We start from the raw sequence: 18,956 nt of genomic DNA on the forward strand, positions 1-18,956 counted from the left end.
TAATAGTGCTGCTACATGGAAGTCCTTCATATCTTCCCCAATGCCCCGCAGGCGCTCTACAGTCTCTAGAGTATTTCTAATGTAGTCCTGCATGTCCTGGTCAAGGTGCAGCTTAGACTGGTACAGCTTTCTCATTAGATAGAGTTTATTACTTTAATTTATTCTCTCATACTTTCATCTCATACTTTCTGCAGCTGCTCCCACATTTCCTTTGCAGATTCACACTTGCACACATGCACAATCTGATCATCCTCTATACTGAGTGATATGGTGCTCTGTGCTTTCTGATCCATTTCTAGCCATTCCTGTGGTACTGGGTCAGGCTTAGGGTCCTGAGTGTATTTCCACGTACCTTCTCTTATCAGCAGCATCTTCACCTTGAATTTCCAGGATTGGTAGTTCTGGTTATTCAGGCTTGGCACTGTAAACTTTGTTGAGTTGCTGCTGGCGGCCATTTTACTTCTTCTCAGTTTGCTGTTGTCTTTCTATCTCTGTGCTCTGGAGGTTTGGGATTGCCTTGACTCCTGGGCCCATAACCTGTTAGCAGTGGGTTAATCAGCGTGATGTCCACAATGAGCAACAGAGAATGTTCATTTATTAAGAATTAAGAACATTCAGCATACAACATGAGAACAGGATCAATCTGGTTTCTGAGAGAGAGAGAGAGATCTGCTGTGACCTTCTGCTTCAGCTGCACACACTAGAATGTGCTCACAGGGAAGGGGAGGAGGAACATCCTGTCTGTAAATGAGGACTCCCTTTTTTTTTTAAAAAAAACTTTGTTGACATGTGAACAATATGCATGCAGACATAAAAATCACATCATATTAAACAAACAATAGTTTTTGCAATACATACAGATCAATATGCATTAGGCCAACACCGCAAGACTTCCCCACGATGCACCTTGCGTGAGCGCATGCTCCCATGTTTTTAAAGGGTCCACGTTTGCACTTGGAAAAATGCCCCCAGCCCCCTATGCAACCAAGTCCTGAACCTGAACCCCTGGCCCTTGTGTGACCAGGTCCTCAACCTGAACCCCTGGTCCTTGTGAGGCCAGGTCCTGTACCTGAACCCCTGGTCCATGTGTGACCAGGTCCTGAACCTGAACCCCTGGTCCTTCTGAGGCCAGGTCCTGAACCTGAACCCCTGGTTCTTGTGTGACCAGGTCCTGAACTTGAACCCCTGGTCCTTGTGCGGCCAGGTCCTGAAACTGAACCCGTGGTACTTGTAAGGCCAGGTCCTGAATCTGAACCCCTGGTTCTTGTGCGGCCAGGTACTGAACCAAATTCCTGGTACGTTTGTGACCAGTGACTGAATATGTTCCCCTGGTCCATGTGTAGCCAGTGCCGTATCTGTGACTCTGTATCAGTATCTGTTCTGCCCGAGGATCCAAACCTTGTGTAGTCTGAACGGACCCTGGGGTCAGTAGCTGCAGTACCAGGATCTGCCCAGGGATGGTACCTGGCAGCCTAGTCTGACTCCACCATCAGGAGCTCCAGTGAACACCAGGTAGCTGCTTAGCTATGCCCCTTTCCGGGTAAGCCCGATCGTGGTCTAGTGGGTCCACTAACCATGTGCGCCACCTGTGTGCATGACATGGATGAGTGTGACACATCCGTATCACGACGAGTGTAATGGATGTGGAGTAATATAAGATTCAGCAGTCGGGAAGGATGCAGTAAGTGATGTAATAAGTCATCTAAATTATAAACCCCACAGTGCGGCAATATAATGAGGGGGAAATACATAAATCATTAGCCCAATAAAGCCGCCTAATGTGGGAGTAAAGCTATAGGATCTCTATGGTCAGGCAGGGATCAAAAGAACAGAAATGAAATGAAGCTGAATTTCAGGCTCCCTATTTGGACCTTCTGGTTCCACGATTGAAGGTCATGGATCCAGTAGACCTCCCTTCTTCTCAAGGATAGATGCCACCCTCCCTCTCAGCGCAGCTATGGCACTTGATCAATCACCTGAGATTTCAGCTGTGAAATGCTGTGGTCCATGTGGTAAACGTGCTCCACAGTGGCAGGGGTCCGGCCGTATCTTCCCAAGTACTGAAAGGTTCAGTTTTACCCATCTTATAAATTCAGTAAAGTTGATTTTGAAATGAATCTCTGGCAATTCTATAAATGTTTATTTACAAACCTCTCTGGATCCATCCGGTGAGAGATGAGTCGGGGTAACGAGATCTTCACAGATCGCCCTCTCACTTAAGCCTTAGAAAAGTAACTGTAGACCCTCAGAGGAGCATTGGCCCCAGAACCCATCATGAGGTTGTGTCTCAGGATTTCATGACATGACGGGGAGACACGACATAGAAGATTATATGGCAATGCCAATATTTCTTCTACTGACCAACAAGCACTTACTGATTATAGGACATGTGGGGTCCGGAGGGGTCTGCTTTCCTCAGTGAGGTAAATGTGTCTACAGCTTTTCCATGGTGGGTTCTGTTTGTCCGATCTTAGATTTTATTTCTCCATTAGGAAAGTAAGAAACAAGATCAAAAGAGAGGAAGTGTGAACGAGAACCTAAACCAAGACCCCTCCCAGAAGGAGGCACGATGGCTGGAGACGCTGCTGAGAGACAATGAGATGCTGGATTTTACATTCTGCCACATATCAGAGATTAAGAAACCCAAAGAGGAGACCAGCCTCACGTGCATCCTGCTCTTCACCAAGGAAACCTTCCAGAAGATTATTACCGAGAAGAAGAATTCAGATCAACAATATATCAAGAACCTGAAAGGTAAAGAGTGTGCCCCATAACTGCCCCCAGACCCAGAAAAGGGTCCCGGCATCACAGTGATAGCCGCAGGCTACAAGCCGTATTATGGTGTCAGTAGCTCCTCTACGTCTCCGGACTTCTGTGTGTCCCGCACTATCACTGACCTGTAGGCAGGATTCTCCCATAAGTCGTAGCACGGACATATAGGCCATTATGGCATCAGCCGGGTCCCCCCGTTCTTCTCCATGGGGCAGAGGACATAGCGACAATGGATGAACGATTTGTAGGAAGATGGTGCGATGCCCGCTAGGGCCATGGGGCACTCGGAGCCGGGTCAGACGGTTCTTAAAGGGGTGTTCACAGCAGCAGTGACCCAGTCTGTGGCCCTGGGCGCACAATAAAAGGGATGTTATAGATAATGAAAAATGGGAATAAAGTTTATAGGAAAAGGGGGGAATTGTTCGTGATGCCACCTGTGGTGTTCAGCTGTAGATGGCCGACGCTGCTAAGGAGTCCACTGAGGCCGATGGTAATGCAGCTGGGATGGTTCTGCTCCCCACAGGTGCAGCGGGGCCCCAGGACAGTTAAAGGAGTCAGTAGAGAAATTCTGATGGGTGGTAGTGGTGCTGAGCAAGTGATGCAAGAAAAGAATGGAGAGGCATCACAGGTCCAGGTTATCCTCTGGCATTTTGCCAGTTTCTGGATATCGCTTGCCTTAAAATCGTACCTGTACTTTGGTGTTCATTATTCCTTATATCTGTGCTTATAGGATTGTGTTTGTATCTTACATATTTCCTTTTTTCATTTTCATGGTTTTTTGCATATGTCTCCTATACTACTTTCTCCTTTTCAGTTACGGTACTTGATATTTTGCATTTGGGTGCCTGCAGGCAACGTTCATGCCGATGGATTCACACTGTATACCCGTTTGTGCTCACTTCATTGTTGTGTGACTTTCTGCGCATGCGCCTTCATTGCAGTGCGCGTGCTGTCTTGGCAACTGAGAGCGGATTATACACTTCCGCTCTGTGATGCCGGCGCATGCGCAGTGCTTACACGCCGGCCCCGGCGGGTGCAAACTCCATTGCACACATTCCATGCGGCGCTCCCAGCAGCCACACAGCTGCGCTCGGTAAGTTACCGATTATTTTATATTTAAGTAAGAGGCAGGACATGCAGGCATCACCCCTGACGAAGCCACCAGAGCGTGGCGACACGCGTTGGGTGCCTGCTGCCCGCACTCTTCCCTTTTACAGGGTACACATGCCCTTTTGACTTCGCCTGACTTTGCCTGATATCGATACCCATGGTCTGTGGCTACTTGTGTACTCCACTCTTGGCTCATTAACTTTAGGTGGCCGGTTTCATGTGTGGTGGGTATAGGTTTACATATCCATATTCCCCTGTACTGCATTGCCTCAACTGCCGGCATAGCTGGTTTCCTGTCTTCTATTTAATTGCTCTATTTGTGGCAATTACGGCACACTTACCTTATGGTGCTTGTTCAGCCATGTCTGCCCCTGGGGTATTACTTTGCTTTTTCACATGAATGTTTGTATGGGGCTGGTAGGGCTTTTCATGCTGTGTTACCACGCTGTTATTTAGATCATATCTAACCATTGGGCATGTGTATTATACTCCGTTAGGGTTGGTGCGGTGCTTTTGCCTCATTTTGGGCACTTGGACATAATGGGGGTATTCCATATCCCTCTGTTGTTTTAAATGTTTTTAGTATGTTCTGTCTTTTCAATATGTGTTAAATAAAGCTGTTTTTTTATATTGATTTGGTGGTGACTCCCATCTATAAGGCCTACCTTTTCTCTCTTTATATACATTTTGGCACTTGTTCAGGCCTTGGTTTGAGTCCCGCCGACCGTGGTGCCCCCATTAATTTCTATTTGGGATAACATTATTTTAAATAACACTTCCATTTAAGTGCAACAGGTTGTGAGATCCCGCGCCGGGGTGTCCTTCTCACTAACTGTAACACGGGGAGCACATCTCAAACCCCCATCGTGGGCTTGGGCATAGCTACAAGGCATGACCGGATAAATTGTTGGACCATTCTTCGGCCATGACAGACAGTTTTTGTTCTTAGTCCTAAGATAAACAGATGAGGCTCTACCCACACGGACCGTGTGAGGTAAACCCAATAAGTGTCACTTTAAGAGATGCGACTCCACATCCCGGTGATTTTCAAAAAGTTTTGAGGACTCTCCAGACTCCCTGATGAATCCCCAGCCTTTGTTCAAATTGAAAGAGACCACAGTACCCTGCCTCAGCGTACTGCGATTAGCAGGTCTTACTTTGTGGGTCCGTGCTTTTGGCCTGCATGTTGAGCCCCTCCATGGCCTCCCACTGGGCCCTGCGCTCTCACCCCTCCGCCTCTAGCTTAAGCACCTGCTGCATACAGTAGTCCTCCACATGGTTGGCCCCTGCTTGGGCCTCCTCCGGGAACTCCATTAAGTCTGTCTCTGGGTGCCTCCCCTTCACTGCGCACCCCCAGGGCCAAGGGTTTGGGTACCAGCGGATCTATCAGAGCACCCCCCAGGTCTGCCATCCGGTCTCAGGTTACATTCATCACTACCTGGCCGGGTTCTCAGGTCGGTGGGGACCTTAAAGATCCCACCAGGTTCTCCTCCGCCACCAGGGCAACGTTCATACCTGCTCCTCTGGTGCCGGTCTCCTCCTCCGCCTCCGCTGGGGTTGAGGACGCTGGCTGCAGGGTTTTCTTTGGTGCAATCACCCTTTTCAGCAGGGCCTCCTTCCATGGGGTCACCACAGCCAGCTGCGACCGCAGAAGTTGGCGCGTCAGCTCCTCCATCTCAACGCCGAGAAGCTCCGGATCCACCGCTGGCAGCTGGTCCGGGGCTTTATCTTGCTGGTCGGAGGGATCTACTCCTCTCTCTGTACCCTCCTGAGACTTCCGTCTACCGTCCGCCATCGCGTCCACCGGGTAGCGTTCTGCTATGCTGGTTCCACGCTTTTCCGCTTCTCTTTTGCTCTCTTCCGTGGGCGGTACCTCTTTCTTTTCTTTCCCGCCAGCCGTATCAGGGGGCGGAAATGTCTCACTGATGGACAAGTTCTTTCTCCATTGAAGTTTCTGCAGTGGGCGGGCACAGTTTTCGTGCCCCTTCTCAGGCTCTGCCCACAACAATACAGCTCCTCCATTTTCCACATGCCATGTGGCACGACAATGGAGGTAGATGCCAAATTTAATAAAGTCCATGGCGCACAGGACCCAGTTTGTTCGGTCGGTCCATTGAGTGCCCCTCATCAATTAATGTGGTATTATCAAACTGACCCAGAGTCACCACTTTGATGAGAGATTAGACCCCTGATGCGATCACATAGATTATGCTCTAGTGTCTTGACTATTATCAGTAGATTATACTGTAGATTATAATGTAGATTATACCACAGATTGTGCTGTATCTTATATCATAGATTATAACAGACATGATACTGCAGATAATAATGTGAATATACTGTTGATTATACCATAGATTATGCCATAAAATATAATGTGGGATATACTGTTTACTTTATCAGTTATTTTGCCTTAGATTATACTTTGTTTCCTATAGGTTAAACCACAGATTATATTGTAGATTACAACTATATTCTAGATTATGTCACAGATTATTCCATAGATTATACCATAGATTATACTCTAGATTACACTGTATACGGTCACTGTAGATGATTTTATTACTTGCAGGACAGAAAAATCTGACAGTGGTTGTAGTAGTTCACGATCTGGATGATGAGAGTTCAGAGAAAGATCTTGAAGACAAGTATAAGAAGTCCGAGTACAAGGATTTGTGGCCGCTGTTCCTGTTCAGGCGGGAGGAGCAGCGGCCGGAGTATCAGGATTACATCTCAGCAGAAGCGACGGCCGAGGAGAAATGGAGAAAATTCAAAGAATCGATTAAGACGAGAGCGACCGTGCACAAGAGCTGTGACACAGCTGATGCCACCCGCCCACCTACAGGTAATGTCACCCCCTGTCCTCAGCTGTATCTCACAGCCCGGGCTCAGTGTAATGGTCGCTGTCCCCCACACCCGGGTGTCACCCCCTGTCACTTGGCTGTATCTCACAGGTCAGGCTCAGTGTCACGGTCGCTGTCCCCCACTCACCGGTGTCACACCCTGTCCTCGGCTGTATCTCACAGGCCGGGCTCAGAGTCATGGTCGCTGTCCCCCACACCCGGGTGTCACCCCCTGTCCTCGGCTGTATCTCACAGGCTGGGCTCAGTGTCATGGTCGCTGTCCCCCACTCCCCGGTGTGACCCCCTGTCCTCGGCTGTATCTCACAGGCCGGGCTCAGTGTAACAGCCGCTGTCCCCCACTCCCCGGTGTCACCCCCTGTCCTCGGCTGTACCTCACAGGCCGGGCTCAGTGTCACGGCCGCTGTCCCCCACTCCCCGGTGTCACCCCTTGTCCTCGGCTGTACCTCACAGCCCGGGCTCAGTGTCACGGCCGCTGTCCCCCACACTCGGGTGTCACCCCCTGTCCTCGGCTGTACCTCACAGGCCGGGCTCAGTGTCACGGCCGCTGTCCCCCTCTCCCCTGTGTCACCCCCTGTCCTCGGCTGTATCTCACAGGCCGGGCTCAGTGTCACGGCCGCTGTCCCCCACTCCCCGGTGTCACCCCTTGTCCTCGGCTGTACCTCACAGCCCGGGCTCAGTGTCACGGCCGCTGTCCCCCACTCCCCTGTGTCACCCCCTGTCCTCGGCTGTACCTCACAGGCCGGGCTCAGTGTTACGGCCGCTGTCCCCCGGTGTCACCCCTGTCCTCGGCTGTATCTCACAGGCCGGGCTCAGTGTTATGGCCGCTGTCCCCCACTCCCCGATGTCACCACCTATCCTCGGCTGTATCTCACAGGCCGGGTTCAGTGTCACAGCCGCTGTCTCTCCGGTGTCACCCCCTGTCCTCTGCTGTATCTCACAGGCTGGGCTCAGTGTCACAGCCGCCGTCTCTCCGGTGTCACCCCCTGTCCTCGGCTGTATCTCACAGGCCGGGCTCAGTGTTACGGCCGCTGTCCCCCGGTGTCACCCCCTGTCCTCAGCTGTATCTCACAGGCCGGGCTCAGTGTTACGCCCGCTGTCCCCCGGTGTCACCCCCTGTCCTCGGCTGTATCTCACAGGCCGGGCTCAGTGTTACGGCCGCTGTCCCCCAGTGTCACCCCCTGTCCTCGGCTGTATCTCACAGGCCGGGCTCAGTGTTACGGCCGCTGTCCCCCGGTGTCACCCCCTGTCCTCGGCTGTATCTCACAGGCCGGGCTCAGTGTTACGGCCGCTGTCCCCCACTCCCCGGTGTCACCCCCTGTCCTCGGCTGTATCTCACAGGCCGGGCTCAGTGTTACGGCCACTGTCCCCCAGTGTCACCCCCTGTCCTCGGCTGTATCTCACAGGCCGGGCTCAGTGTTACGCCCGCTGTCCCCCGGTGTCACCCCCTGTCCTCGGCTGTATCTCACAGGCCGGGCTCAGTGTTACGGCCGCTGTCCCCCACTCCCCGGTGTCACCCCCTGTCCTCGGCTGTATCTCACAGGCTGGGCTCAGTGTTACGGCCACTGTCCCCCAGTGTCACCCCCTGTCCTCGGCTGTATCTCACAGGCCGGGCTCAGTGTTACGCCCGCTGTCCCCCGGTGTCACCCCCTGTCCTCGGCTGTATCTCACAGGCCGGGCTCAGTGTTATGGCTGCTGTCCCCCACTCCCCGATGTCACCCCCTATCCTCAGCTGTATCTCACAGGCCGGGCTCAGTGTCACAGCCGCTGTCTCTCCGGTGTCACCCCCTGTCCTCAGCTGTATCTCACAGGCCGGGCTCAGTGTTATGGCCGCTGTCCCCCACTCCCCGATGTCACCCCCTATCCTCGGCTGTATCTCACAGGCCGGGCTCAGTGTCACAGCCGCTGTCTCTCCGGTGTAACCCCCTGTCCTCGGCTGTATCTCACAGGCCGGGCTCAGTGTTATGGCCGCTGTCCCCCACTCCCCGATGTCACCCCCTGTCCTCGGCTGTACCTCACAGGCCGGGCTCAGTGTCACGGCCGCTGTCCCCCACTCCCCTGTGTCACCCCCTGTCCTCGGCTGTACCTCACAGGCCGGGCTCAGTGTCACGGCCGCTGTCCCCCACTCCCCGATGTCACCCCCTGTCCTCGGCTGTATCTCACAGGCCGGGCTCAGTGTCACGGCCGCTGTCCCCCACTCCCCGATGTCACCCCCTGTCCTCGGCTGTATCTCACAGGCTGGGCTCAGTGTCACAGCCGCTGTCTCTCCGGTGTCACCCCCTGTCCTCTGCTGTATCTCACAGGCCGGGCTCAGTGTTACGGCCGCTGTCCCCCGGTGTCACCCCCTGTCCTCAGCTGTATCTCACAGGCCGGGCTCAGTGTTATGGCCGCTGTCCCCCACTCCCCGATGTCACCCCCTATCCTCAGCTGTATCTCACAGGCCGGGCTCAGTGTCACAGCCGCTGTCTCTCCGGTGTCACCCCCTGTCCTCAGCTGTATCTCACAGGCCGGGCTCAGTGTTATGGCCGCTGTCCCCCACTCCCCGATGTCACCCCCTATCCTCGGCTGTATCTCACAGGCTGGGCTCAGTGTCACAGCCGCTGTCTCTCCGGTGTCACCCCCTGTCCTCTGCTGTATCTCACAGGCCGGGCTCAGTGTTACGGCCGCTGTCCCCCGGTGTCACCCCCTGTCCTCAGCTGTATCTCACAGGCCGGGCTCAGTGTTATGGCCGCTGTCCCCCACTCCCCGATGTCACCCCCTATCCTCAGCTGTATCTCACAGGCCGGGCTCAGTGTCACAGCCGCTGTCTCTCCGGTGTCACCCCCTGTCCTCAGCTGTATCTCACAGGCCGGGCTCAGTGTTATGGCCGCTGTCCCCCACTCCCCGATGTCACCCCCTATCCTCGGCTGTATCTCACAGGCCGGGCTCAGTGTCACAGCCGCTGTCTCTCCGGTGTAACCCCCTGTCCTCGGCTGTATCTCACAGGCCGGGCTCAGTGTTATGGCCGCTGTCCCCCACTCCCCGATGTCACCCCCTGTCCTCGGCTGTACCTCACAGGCCGGGCTCAGTGTCACGGCCGCTGTCCCCCACTCCCCGATGTCACCCCCTGTCCTCGGCTGTATCTCACAGGCCGGGCTCAGTGTCACAGCCGCTGTCTCTCCGGTGTCACCCCCTATCCTCTGCTGTATCTCACAGGCCGGGCTCAGTGTTACGGCCGCTGTCCCCCAGTGTCACCCCCTGTCCTCGGCTGTATCTCACAGGCCGGGCTCAGTGTTACGGCCGCTGTCCCCCAGTGTCACCCCCTGTCCTCGGCTGTATCTCACAGGCCGGGCTCAGTGTTACGGCCGCTGTCCCCCAGTGTCACCCCCTGTCCTCGGCTGTATCTCACAGGCCGGGCTCAGTGTAACGGCCGCTGTCCCCCAGTGTCACCCCCTGTCCTCTGCTGTATCTCACAGGCCGGGCTCAGTGTTACGGCCGCTGTCCCCCGGTGTCACCCCCTGTCCTCAGCTGTATCTCACAGGCCGGGCTCAGTGTTACGGCCGCTGTCCCCCACTCCCCGATGTCACCCCCTGTCCTCGGCTGTATCTCACAGGCCAGGCTCAGTGTTATGGCCGCTGTCCCCCGCACTCGGGTGTCCTCACAGGCTGGGCTTAGTGTCTTTGCTTTATGTATATTACAGTAAATGAGACATATTTCAAATAATTCTAATTCCGTTTTGTGTCTACCGCTCTTATTTTAACCAATGCGTCTCCATGGTGACACACAAACTAGAGGTCTGATCCTGCCGTCATGTGTTACATGTTCTGCCTCCTCTTCTGTGGGTTATCAGAGATAAGAAGGGAGAAGTAACACACGACTGCAGAATGTGAACTGGCACCTGGGCGACACAGGAGCTGTGTACACAAAACGGTAGAAGACTTTTACTGAGGACTAAAACTCATAACGTCCAATCATCCAAAAATCAGCGGGACTGTCCTGATTCGGGGGTTTGGTTCCTCCTCCTCAGGGGTGGGGCTGTATCTCTGCTCTGCACACACTTATACTAATTATATAATTAAAGAATCACACAGAAAAAGTCCCAGAAAGAACGGCACCAGGCAATGCTGCGATAACTCGCCCAATAATGAACATAGGATTCTTTTTAGGGCTCTTATAGCACGTGTATAACCAGCGACACCTGGGAGGTGCTCAACTAAAGATCATAGCAAAATATCCGAGAAATAGAACAGATGTGGCACTCACCCAGAATCTGCTGAAATTCAATGTCCTTTATTCAACTTAGCAGCAATATGGACATAACGTGGAGAGGCGGCTGGACCCGTGGAAGCACACTAGCGCGAAACGGCCATCGTCCTCTCCTCACTCTCCGCACCCCTCCGCACGCCAGCCGCCTCTCCACGTTATGTCCATATTGCTGCTGAGTTGAATAAAGGACGTTGAATTTCTGCAGATTCTGGGTGAGTGCCACATCTATTCTATTTCTCAATTATATAATTAATCCTTGTGATCTGATCTCCCTGGGAATTGAACCCATGACCTGTATCATTGCAAACAGATTATATTGATACATAGAGCTACATACATAGAGCTGCATTTATATGGAGACTTGATCACACACCGGTGGATTCTATTTATCATCATTAGGCATTTAGGACAACACTGGATCATTCAGAGATCCACAATGAACGTCTGCACTGAAAGTAAAGGGGCCGAATAATATTGCACGCCCCACTGTTCAGTTTTTGAATTTCCACAAAAATTGAAAATAACCAATAAATTTCGTTCAACTTCACAATTGTGTTCCACTTGTTGTTGATTCTGCACCAAAAATTTACATTTGTATCTTTATGTTTGAAGCAGGATATGTGGGAAAAGGCTGGAAAGTTCCAGGGGGCCAAATACTTTCACATGGCAATGTAGTTACATACAAGTGTATTTCTATGTCCCTGTATTCTAAATGTGAAGAAAAACGTAGATTTTTTTCTTAATAAAAAATTAATAAAAAATAATGAAAACCAATTACAAGAATGATATTTTTACTGCGCTTTTTTAAAATGATAATAAAAATCACAAATCAGCAAAGAGCAGAAATATTTATGTCCCTGTAATTGTAACGATGCGCATTACACAAAAATGGCGTGATTGTTTTTTTTTTTCTCTCCCCGAAACCCATAAAAATGTTATAAAATAGTAACGCTGAGGCCGTGTGAAGACCATGAAGGCTGCATTTTTCTGCACTTTTTTCTGTCTGCACCAGACGCCACAATACCAATCTCTGATTACTGTGTTTGCTCCTTTCCTTTTACACCCTGTCCCCCCCCTGTTTGATGCATTTTAAATGTTTTAATCCTACAGAAAAGCTTTGATTCTGCGTCTAAAAATGAAACTGAGCTTTCTTTTTCTACATGCGTTATTTTCAAGCTCCATATAAAAGCCTCTAAAGAAAAAACGCACAAAAACGGCAGAGTTCAGCAGCGTCTTCAGACTGAGCGAGCGCGGAGTTCTCATGAAATCATATCCACTTAGACCGTGTTCACATGTGGGGCAAATGCTGCAATATTTATGCTCAGAAATTCTACTGTTTAACTGTCCAAACAAAGTGGATGTGATTTCATGAGAACGGCGCCCCCTGTGGTGCAAAGTCGCCACTGACCTGCGCCCCCTGTGGTCTAAAGATGTTGTTGTTCTCTCTCTTGTCTTCTATGTGAAGCCTAAAAAACCGCAGGTAAAAAACTGCAGAAACTTTATTAAATGCAGAATCGAAGCTTTTATGTCCTGTAGAAAAGCACATTAATAACGCGGCTTCACATCTGCACCAAACATCAAATGAGGGGGAGAAGATTGTTACTGTGTAGTTTGGTGCGAATCCTGCAGAAAACAAAGACACAGGATCTCTGGGGTCTACGCACATCATCAGGGGGTCACGTACTGAGTTACATGATGCAGTGTGATGTCATTAATAGAATGGTAATGTTTTATCTTTGTGTTCAGCAGATAATGAAAAAGACTCAAGAACTCCAGGGGTGAGAACGTCTGATATCTATCTATCTATCTATCTATCTATCTATCTATCTATCTATCTATCTATCTATCTATCTATTATCTATCTATATATCTATCTATCTATCTATCTATCTATCTATCTATCTATCTATTATCTATCTATCTATCTATCTATCATCTATTTATCTATCTATTATCTATCTATCATCTATCTATCTATCTATCTATCATCTATTTATCTATCTATTATCTATCTATCTATCTATCTATCTATCATCTATCTATCTATCTATCATCTATTATCTATCTATCTATTATCTATCTATCTATTATCTATCTATCTATTATCTATCTATCTATCTATCTATCACCTATCTATCTATTATCTATCATCTATCTATCTATCTATCTATCTATCTATCTATCTATCTATCTATCTATCTATCTATCATCTCTTATCTATCTATCTATCTATCTATCTATCTATCTATCTATCTATCTATCTATTATCTATCTATCTATCATCTCTTATCTATCTATCTATCTATCTATCTATTATCGGTATCCACAGGGTCCTGTAAATCTTTGTGTTTTGCATCCATCATGATTTGTGTCTGTTCTTGCCTTTTTTCCTTCTGTTGAGATGTCTTCGCAGAGCCCATTGGAGTATTGGAGCCTTTTGATGTTTTTTCTTTCCATGTTGTTCCCTTTTGATTCCATTACTCCCAGCAGGGCTGGACTGGGATGAGACACCAGCAGCCCACACACTATACGCCCCAATGTGTCACATCACAAGAAAAGAGATGCACAACCCACATGAAGGCCCAGTGTTCAGTTCTATCGGCTCTGTGGACCTTTTTCTTATAGATGGGATATTTACATCTTAGACATTTGATGTCTGCACTGTATATACTGTATGATAGGATCACCGAATGGCTCCAAATAGCAGAGACGCACACACGCCGTACAGCGCTACACCCCACCAAAAGCGCCAAAAATCAGAGTGTAAGAAAAAATATCTGCTTATCACTGAAAAAGAAATCCCACAAAGCAGCAATAAACACCCCCAACACACAGTGCTGCACCACCGGCTCCCTACTCCGCACTGTCTGCAGTACTGGGCCCCCCTCACGGGCAGCAGTAATATACACTGTGTTCCAAATTATTATGTAAATTGGATTTAAGTGTCATAAAGATTTAATTGTTTTGTTTTTCACATAAACTCGTAGATGGTTTTGTGTCTCAGGGCTCAATGTATCACTGAAATCAATCTTAAACACATGTAATAATTAGTTTTCCAGGTGATTCTAATTAAAGGAAAACTACTCAAAAATGATGTTCCACATTATTAAGCAGGCCACAGGTTTCAATTAATATGGGAAAGGAAAAGGATCTCTCTGCTGCTGAAAAGTGTTAAATAGTGTAATGACTTGGTGAAGGGATCAAAACATTAGAAATTTCCCGAAAACTTAAGCGTGATCATCATACTGTTAAGAGATTTGTGGCTGAATCGGAGCACAGACAGAGTTCATGCAGATAAAGGCATAATGAGGAAGATTTCTGCCAGGCAAGTTCATCGGAGTAAGAGAGCAGCTGCTAAAAAGCCATTACAAAGCAGCAAACAGATATTTGAAGCTGCTGGTGCCTCTGGAATCCCTCGAACCTCAAGGTGTAGGCTCCTTCAAAGGCTTGCTGTGCTGCATAAACCTACTATTCGGCCACCCTTAAACAGTGTTCACAAGCAGAAATGGTTGTATTGGGCCCACACATACAGTTAGGTCCATATATATTTGGACAGAGACAACATTTTTCTAATTTTGGTTATAGACATTACCACAATGAATTTTAAACAAAACAATTCAGATGCAGTTGAAGTTCAGACTTTCAGCTTTCATTTGAGGGTATCCACAATAAAATTGGATGAAGGGTTTAGGAGTTTCAGCTCCTTAACATGTGCCACCCTGTTTTTAAAGGGACCAAAAGTAATTGGACAATTGACTCCAAGGCTATTTCATGGCCAGGTGTGGGCAATCCCTTCGTTATGTCATTCTAAATTAAGCAGATAAAAGGCCTGGAGGTGATTTGAGGTGTGGTGTTTGCATTTGGAAGGTTTTGCTGTGAAGTAAACATGCGGTAAAGGAGCTCTCCATGCAGGTGAAACAAGCCATCCTTAAGCTGCGAAAACAGAAAAAACCCATCTGAGAAATTGCTACAATATTAGGAGTGGCAAAATCTACAGTTTGTTACATCCTGAGAAAGAAAGAAAGCATTGGTGAACTCATCAATGCAAAAAGACCTGGGCGCCCACAGAAGACAACAGTGGGGGATGATCGCAGAATAATCTCCATGGTGAAGAGAAACCCCTTCACAACAGCCAACCAAGTGACCAACACTCTCCAGGAGGTCGGCGTATCAATATCCAAATCTACCATAAAGAGAAGACTGCATGACAGTAACTACAGAGGGTTCACTGCACGGTGCAAGCCACTCATAAGCATCAAGAATAAAAAGGCTAAAAACATCTAAAAAAGCCGGCACAGTTCTGGAAGAACATTCTGTGGACAGATGAAACCAAGATCAACCTCTACCAGAATGATGGAAAGAGAAAAGTATGGCGAAGGCGTGGTACAGCTCATGATCCAAAGCATACCACATCATCTGTAAACATGGCGGAGGCAGTGTGATGGCTTGGGCATGATGCCTTTTTTTATCCATGGCATCTGGTATCTGACGTGTGATGGGCCTCCTGATGAACCGTACCACGGGGAAACGCGTTGAGGCGTACAGAGGCATACATTATCAGGATAAGTGATCCCCATCTTTACCATTGCATAGAAACAGTTTATCTTGTATGGATTATTGAATGTGTGTCCTCATCTATGGGCACTATCTAATCTTTAAGCTATCTCTGGTGATACTCTAGATGGTATAATATTATATGGGTGCTTTCCTGTGCCTCTTTCTTTTGTTTTGTTTGTTTTTTGATACTGATTTATTGCCGTTATGATATGGCAAAACCTGGCAATATACTTATTATTGTGAGTTATCACTTTGCAGTCAGTTGGATGCACATTTAAATTATATATGACTGCATGTTGCTCTGCCTTGCACCCTCCTCCCTATTTTTGCTAAGTTCATTATATTTATTTTTTATATATGGGTTGGTGTGACCAATAAATTATTTTGCTTTTTTCATTTCTGTTCTATTAAATATTGTTTTCTCACCTTTGTATATAGGGTGAGATAGGGCAGAAAGGGACAGTCTACGGTGAGTGGGGGCGCCAAAAAAGCGTGTTTAGGGTGCCAACCTCCACAGCAAGGCAGGTTATAGCTAGTTCATTGTAGGGTATTTGCTAGGTGGTCACCTTGGGTAATTTTTAGCAATATTTTTTGCTGGGAGACACACTGTATGGTGTTAAATTTTATATTAATATTATTAAAAGTTGCGTTTTAAAGGGATATATGTTCACTTTGCTGTTAAAAAATTCCCGCTAAAAATCTGAAATGTTAGATGATGGCTTGGGCATGCATGGCTGCCAGTGGCACTGGGTCACTAGTGTTTATTGATGATGTGACACAGGAATGAATTCTGAGGTCTTCAGAGCCGCCATACTGTGTGCTCAGATCCAGCCAAATGCAGCCAAACTGATTGGTTTCATCCTACAGATGGACAATGACCCAAAACATAAAGCCAAAGCAACCCAGGAGTTTATTAAATCAAAGAAGTGGAATATTCCGGAATGGCCAAGTCAGTCACCTGATCTCAACCCAATTGAGCAGCATTTCACTTGTTAAAGACTAAACTTCAGACAGTAAGGCCCACAAACAAACAGCAACTGAAAACCACCGCAGTGAATGCCTGGCCGAGCATCAAAAAGGAGGAGACACAGCGTCTGGTGATGTCCATGAGTTCAAGACTTCAGGCAGTCATTGCCAACAAAGGGTTTTCAACCAAGTACTAGAAATGAACATTTTATTTACAATTATTGAATCTGTCCAATTACTTTTGGTCCCTTTAAAAACAGGGTGGCACATGTTAAGTAGCTGAAACTCCTAAACCCTTCATCCGATTTTAAGGTGGATACCCTCAAATGAAAGCTGAAAGTCTGAACTTCAACTGCATCTGAATTGTTTTGTTTAAAATTCATTGTGGTAATGTCTATAACCAAAATTAGAAAAATGTTGTCTCTGTCCAAATATATATGGACCTAACTGTACATGAAGACTAATTTCCAAACAGTCTTGTTTACTGATAAGCATTGAGAAACCCTGGATGGTCCAGATGGATGGAGTAGTGGATGGTTGGTGGATGGCCACCATGTCCCAACAAGGCTGTGACGTCAGCAAGGAGGTGGATGAGTCATGTTTTGGGCCGGAATCATGGAGAAACAGCTGGTAGGGCCCTTTAAGGCTCCTGAACGTGTGAAAATGACCTCTGCAAAGTATATAGAGTTTCTGACTGACAACTTTCTTCCATGGTATAAAAAGCAGAAACGTGCCTTCAGGAGCAAAACCATCTTCATGCTGACAATGCTCCATCTCATGCTGCAAAGAAAACCTCTGAGTCATTGGCTGCTATGGGCATAAAAGGAGATAAACTCATGGTGCGGCCACCATCTTCCCCTGACCTCAACCCTATAGAGAACCTTTGGAGTATCAACAAGCAAAAGATCTATGAGGGTGGGAGGCAATTCACATCAAAACAGCAGCTCTGGGAGGGAAGAAATACAAGCAGAAACTCTCCGAAAACTCACAAGTTCAATGGATGCGAGAAATGTGAAGGTGACATCAAAGAAGGCTCCTATGTTACATGTAACTTGGCCTGTTGGGATGTTTTGGAGTTAAATAGATTTTTTGTTCAGTGAATGTGATCTCCTAATGCTGCAAATTCCACAAATGAGCATTTTCAGTTCTTTATATCAAATGTTTAGAAATTCTACTGGGCCTAATAATCTGGAACAGTGCATTGTGGGGTTTTATTCATTGTGGAGATTATACTGTTATCATTGGGAGGTTTCTTCAATAAAATTCTATGTATAATCTAACAGGTGATGACTTATTAGACTGACTGTCATTTGCACCGACCATTTAGGTAAATCCGAGAAAAATGTCATTTGCATAATAATTTGGAACATAGTGTATACCCTTTATACCCCCTTCCCTCTCTGCAGTACCCTGTCCCCCTCCCCACTGACTGCATTCACCTTTACCATGGCTTACCCTGGGTTCCCAGTAATGTGCCCCCTCTTCCCCTCTCTGCAGTACCCTCTCCCCCTCCCCACTAACCGAAGTCACCTTTGCCATGGTTTACCCTGGTTTCCCAGCACTGTGTCCCCTCTTTCCCTCTCCACATTTGCAGCAGGCCTGTGCCCTTTCCTACCTACCCACTTATTGCAGATGGAGCTGGTGGTGGAGGTTGAGTGTAGGGCCGGTGTCTAGGCTTCCTCCTCTGCTGTCCCTTTCATCTCCCGCAGGGTGAAGAACCTTAGTTCATGTGACTATGATGGCACATTGGTCCTTCTCATCTTCTAACATTGGAAGCTGCTGATAATGGAGGTCTGGACATTGGACATGTTGATCACACATTACCAGCATTCATCCATTGCTTTTGTTTCTTTCAGAACCTCGGGATTGTTGGGATTTTCTCTCGATCTTCTATCACTGATTACTCCTGGATAGAGAAGGAGCTGACGTCTGCAGATGTGAGTCCGGTGGTCTCTGGGGTCAGACCCTTTTATATATCCAATAACCAAACCGGGAAGTTTTATGAAGAACTAGGCCTGTGCTCCTTCGGGATCCTGTATCACACCAAGAACAGGGGCAGAGTGAATGTGACCAACGTGACAGACTCCCTGTACGACGAGGAGCTGGCGGCCATGAGCCTTATTCTCAGTAAGTGGCAGCAATGACTACAGGGGAAGTGATCACAGGCCCATCTGGTACCTACTGAGGGCTCACAATGTCCCACATCTTATGTCCTCAGGGAGGGAAAATGTCATCGTGGTGATCGATGATCTGAATAACAGCAGCTTAGAGGAAAAACAACGGATTCTAGAAACTCAGCCCAGCATTGATGATTATGCCTTCGACCTGCTGCTGTACAGCGAGCAAGAGAAGAAAGATGGTGAACATAAGGAAAGACTGAGGCAGGCGATTATATCACTGGCTGCCGGGAAGAAGACAGAAGGTATGTGTGTATACTATGTATGT

General features: G+C 48.2%; 1 protein-coding gene across 3 annotated transcripts in view; it reads left to right on the forward strand.

Moving 5' to 3' along the window:
* The window catches only part of LOC143785055 (uncharacterized), a 37,317-nt gene that overhangs the window by 15,180 nt on the left and 3,181 nt on the right, over positions 1-18,956 (forward strand). For 2 of the 3 annotated variants that reach the window (XM_077273716.1, XM_077273718.1), the window contains 5 exons: positions 2,493-2,754; positions 6,455-6,727; positions 12,735-12,766; positions 18,368-18,638; positions 18,730-18,933. In XM_077273716.1, the coding sequence (XP_077129831.1) occupies positions 2,493-2,754; positions 6,455-6,727; positions 12,735-12,766; positions 18,368-18,638; positions 18,730-18,933 (1,042 nt within the window). The remainder of the gene's footprint in view (positions 1-2,492; positions 2,755-6,454; positions 6,728-12,734; positions 12,767-18,367; positions 18,639-18,729; positions 18,934-18,956) is intronic. The other variant, XM_077273717.1, reaches the window with a different exon arrangement.

This window comes from Ranitomeya variabilis, chromosome 7 (genome assembly GCF_051348905.1).
Source record: "Ranitomeya variabilis isolate aRanVar5 chromosome 7, aRanVar5.hap1, whole genome shotgun sequence".
NCBI classification, from domain to species: Eukaryota; Metazoa; Chordata; class Amphibia; order Anura; family Dendrobatidae; genus Ranitomeya; species Ranitomeya variabilis.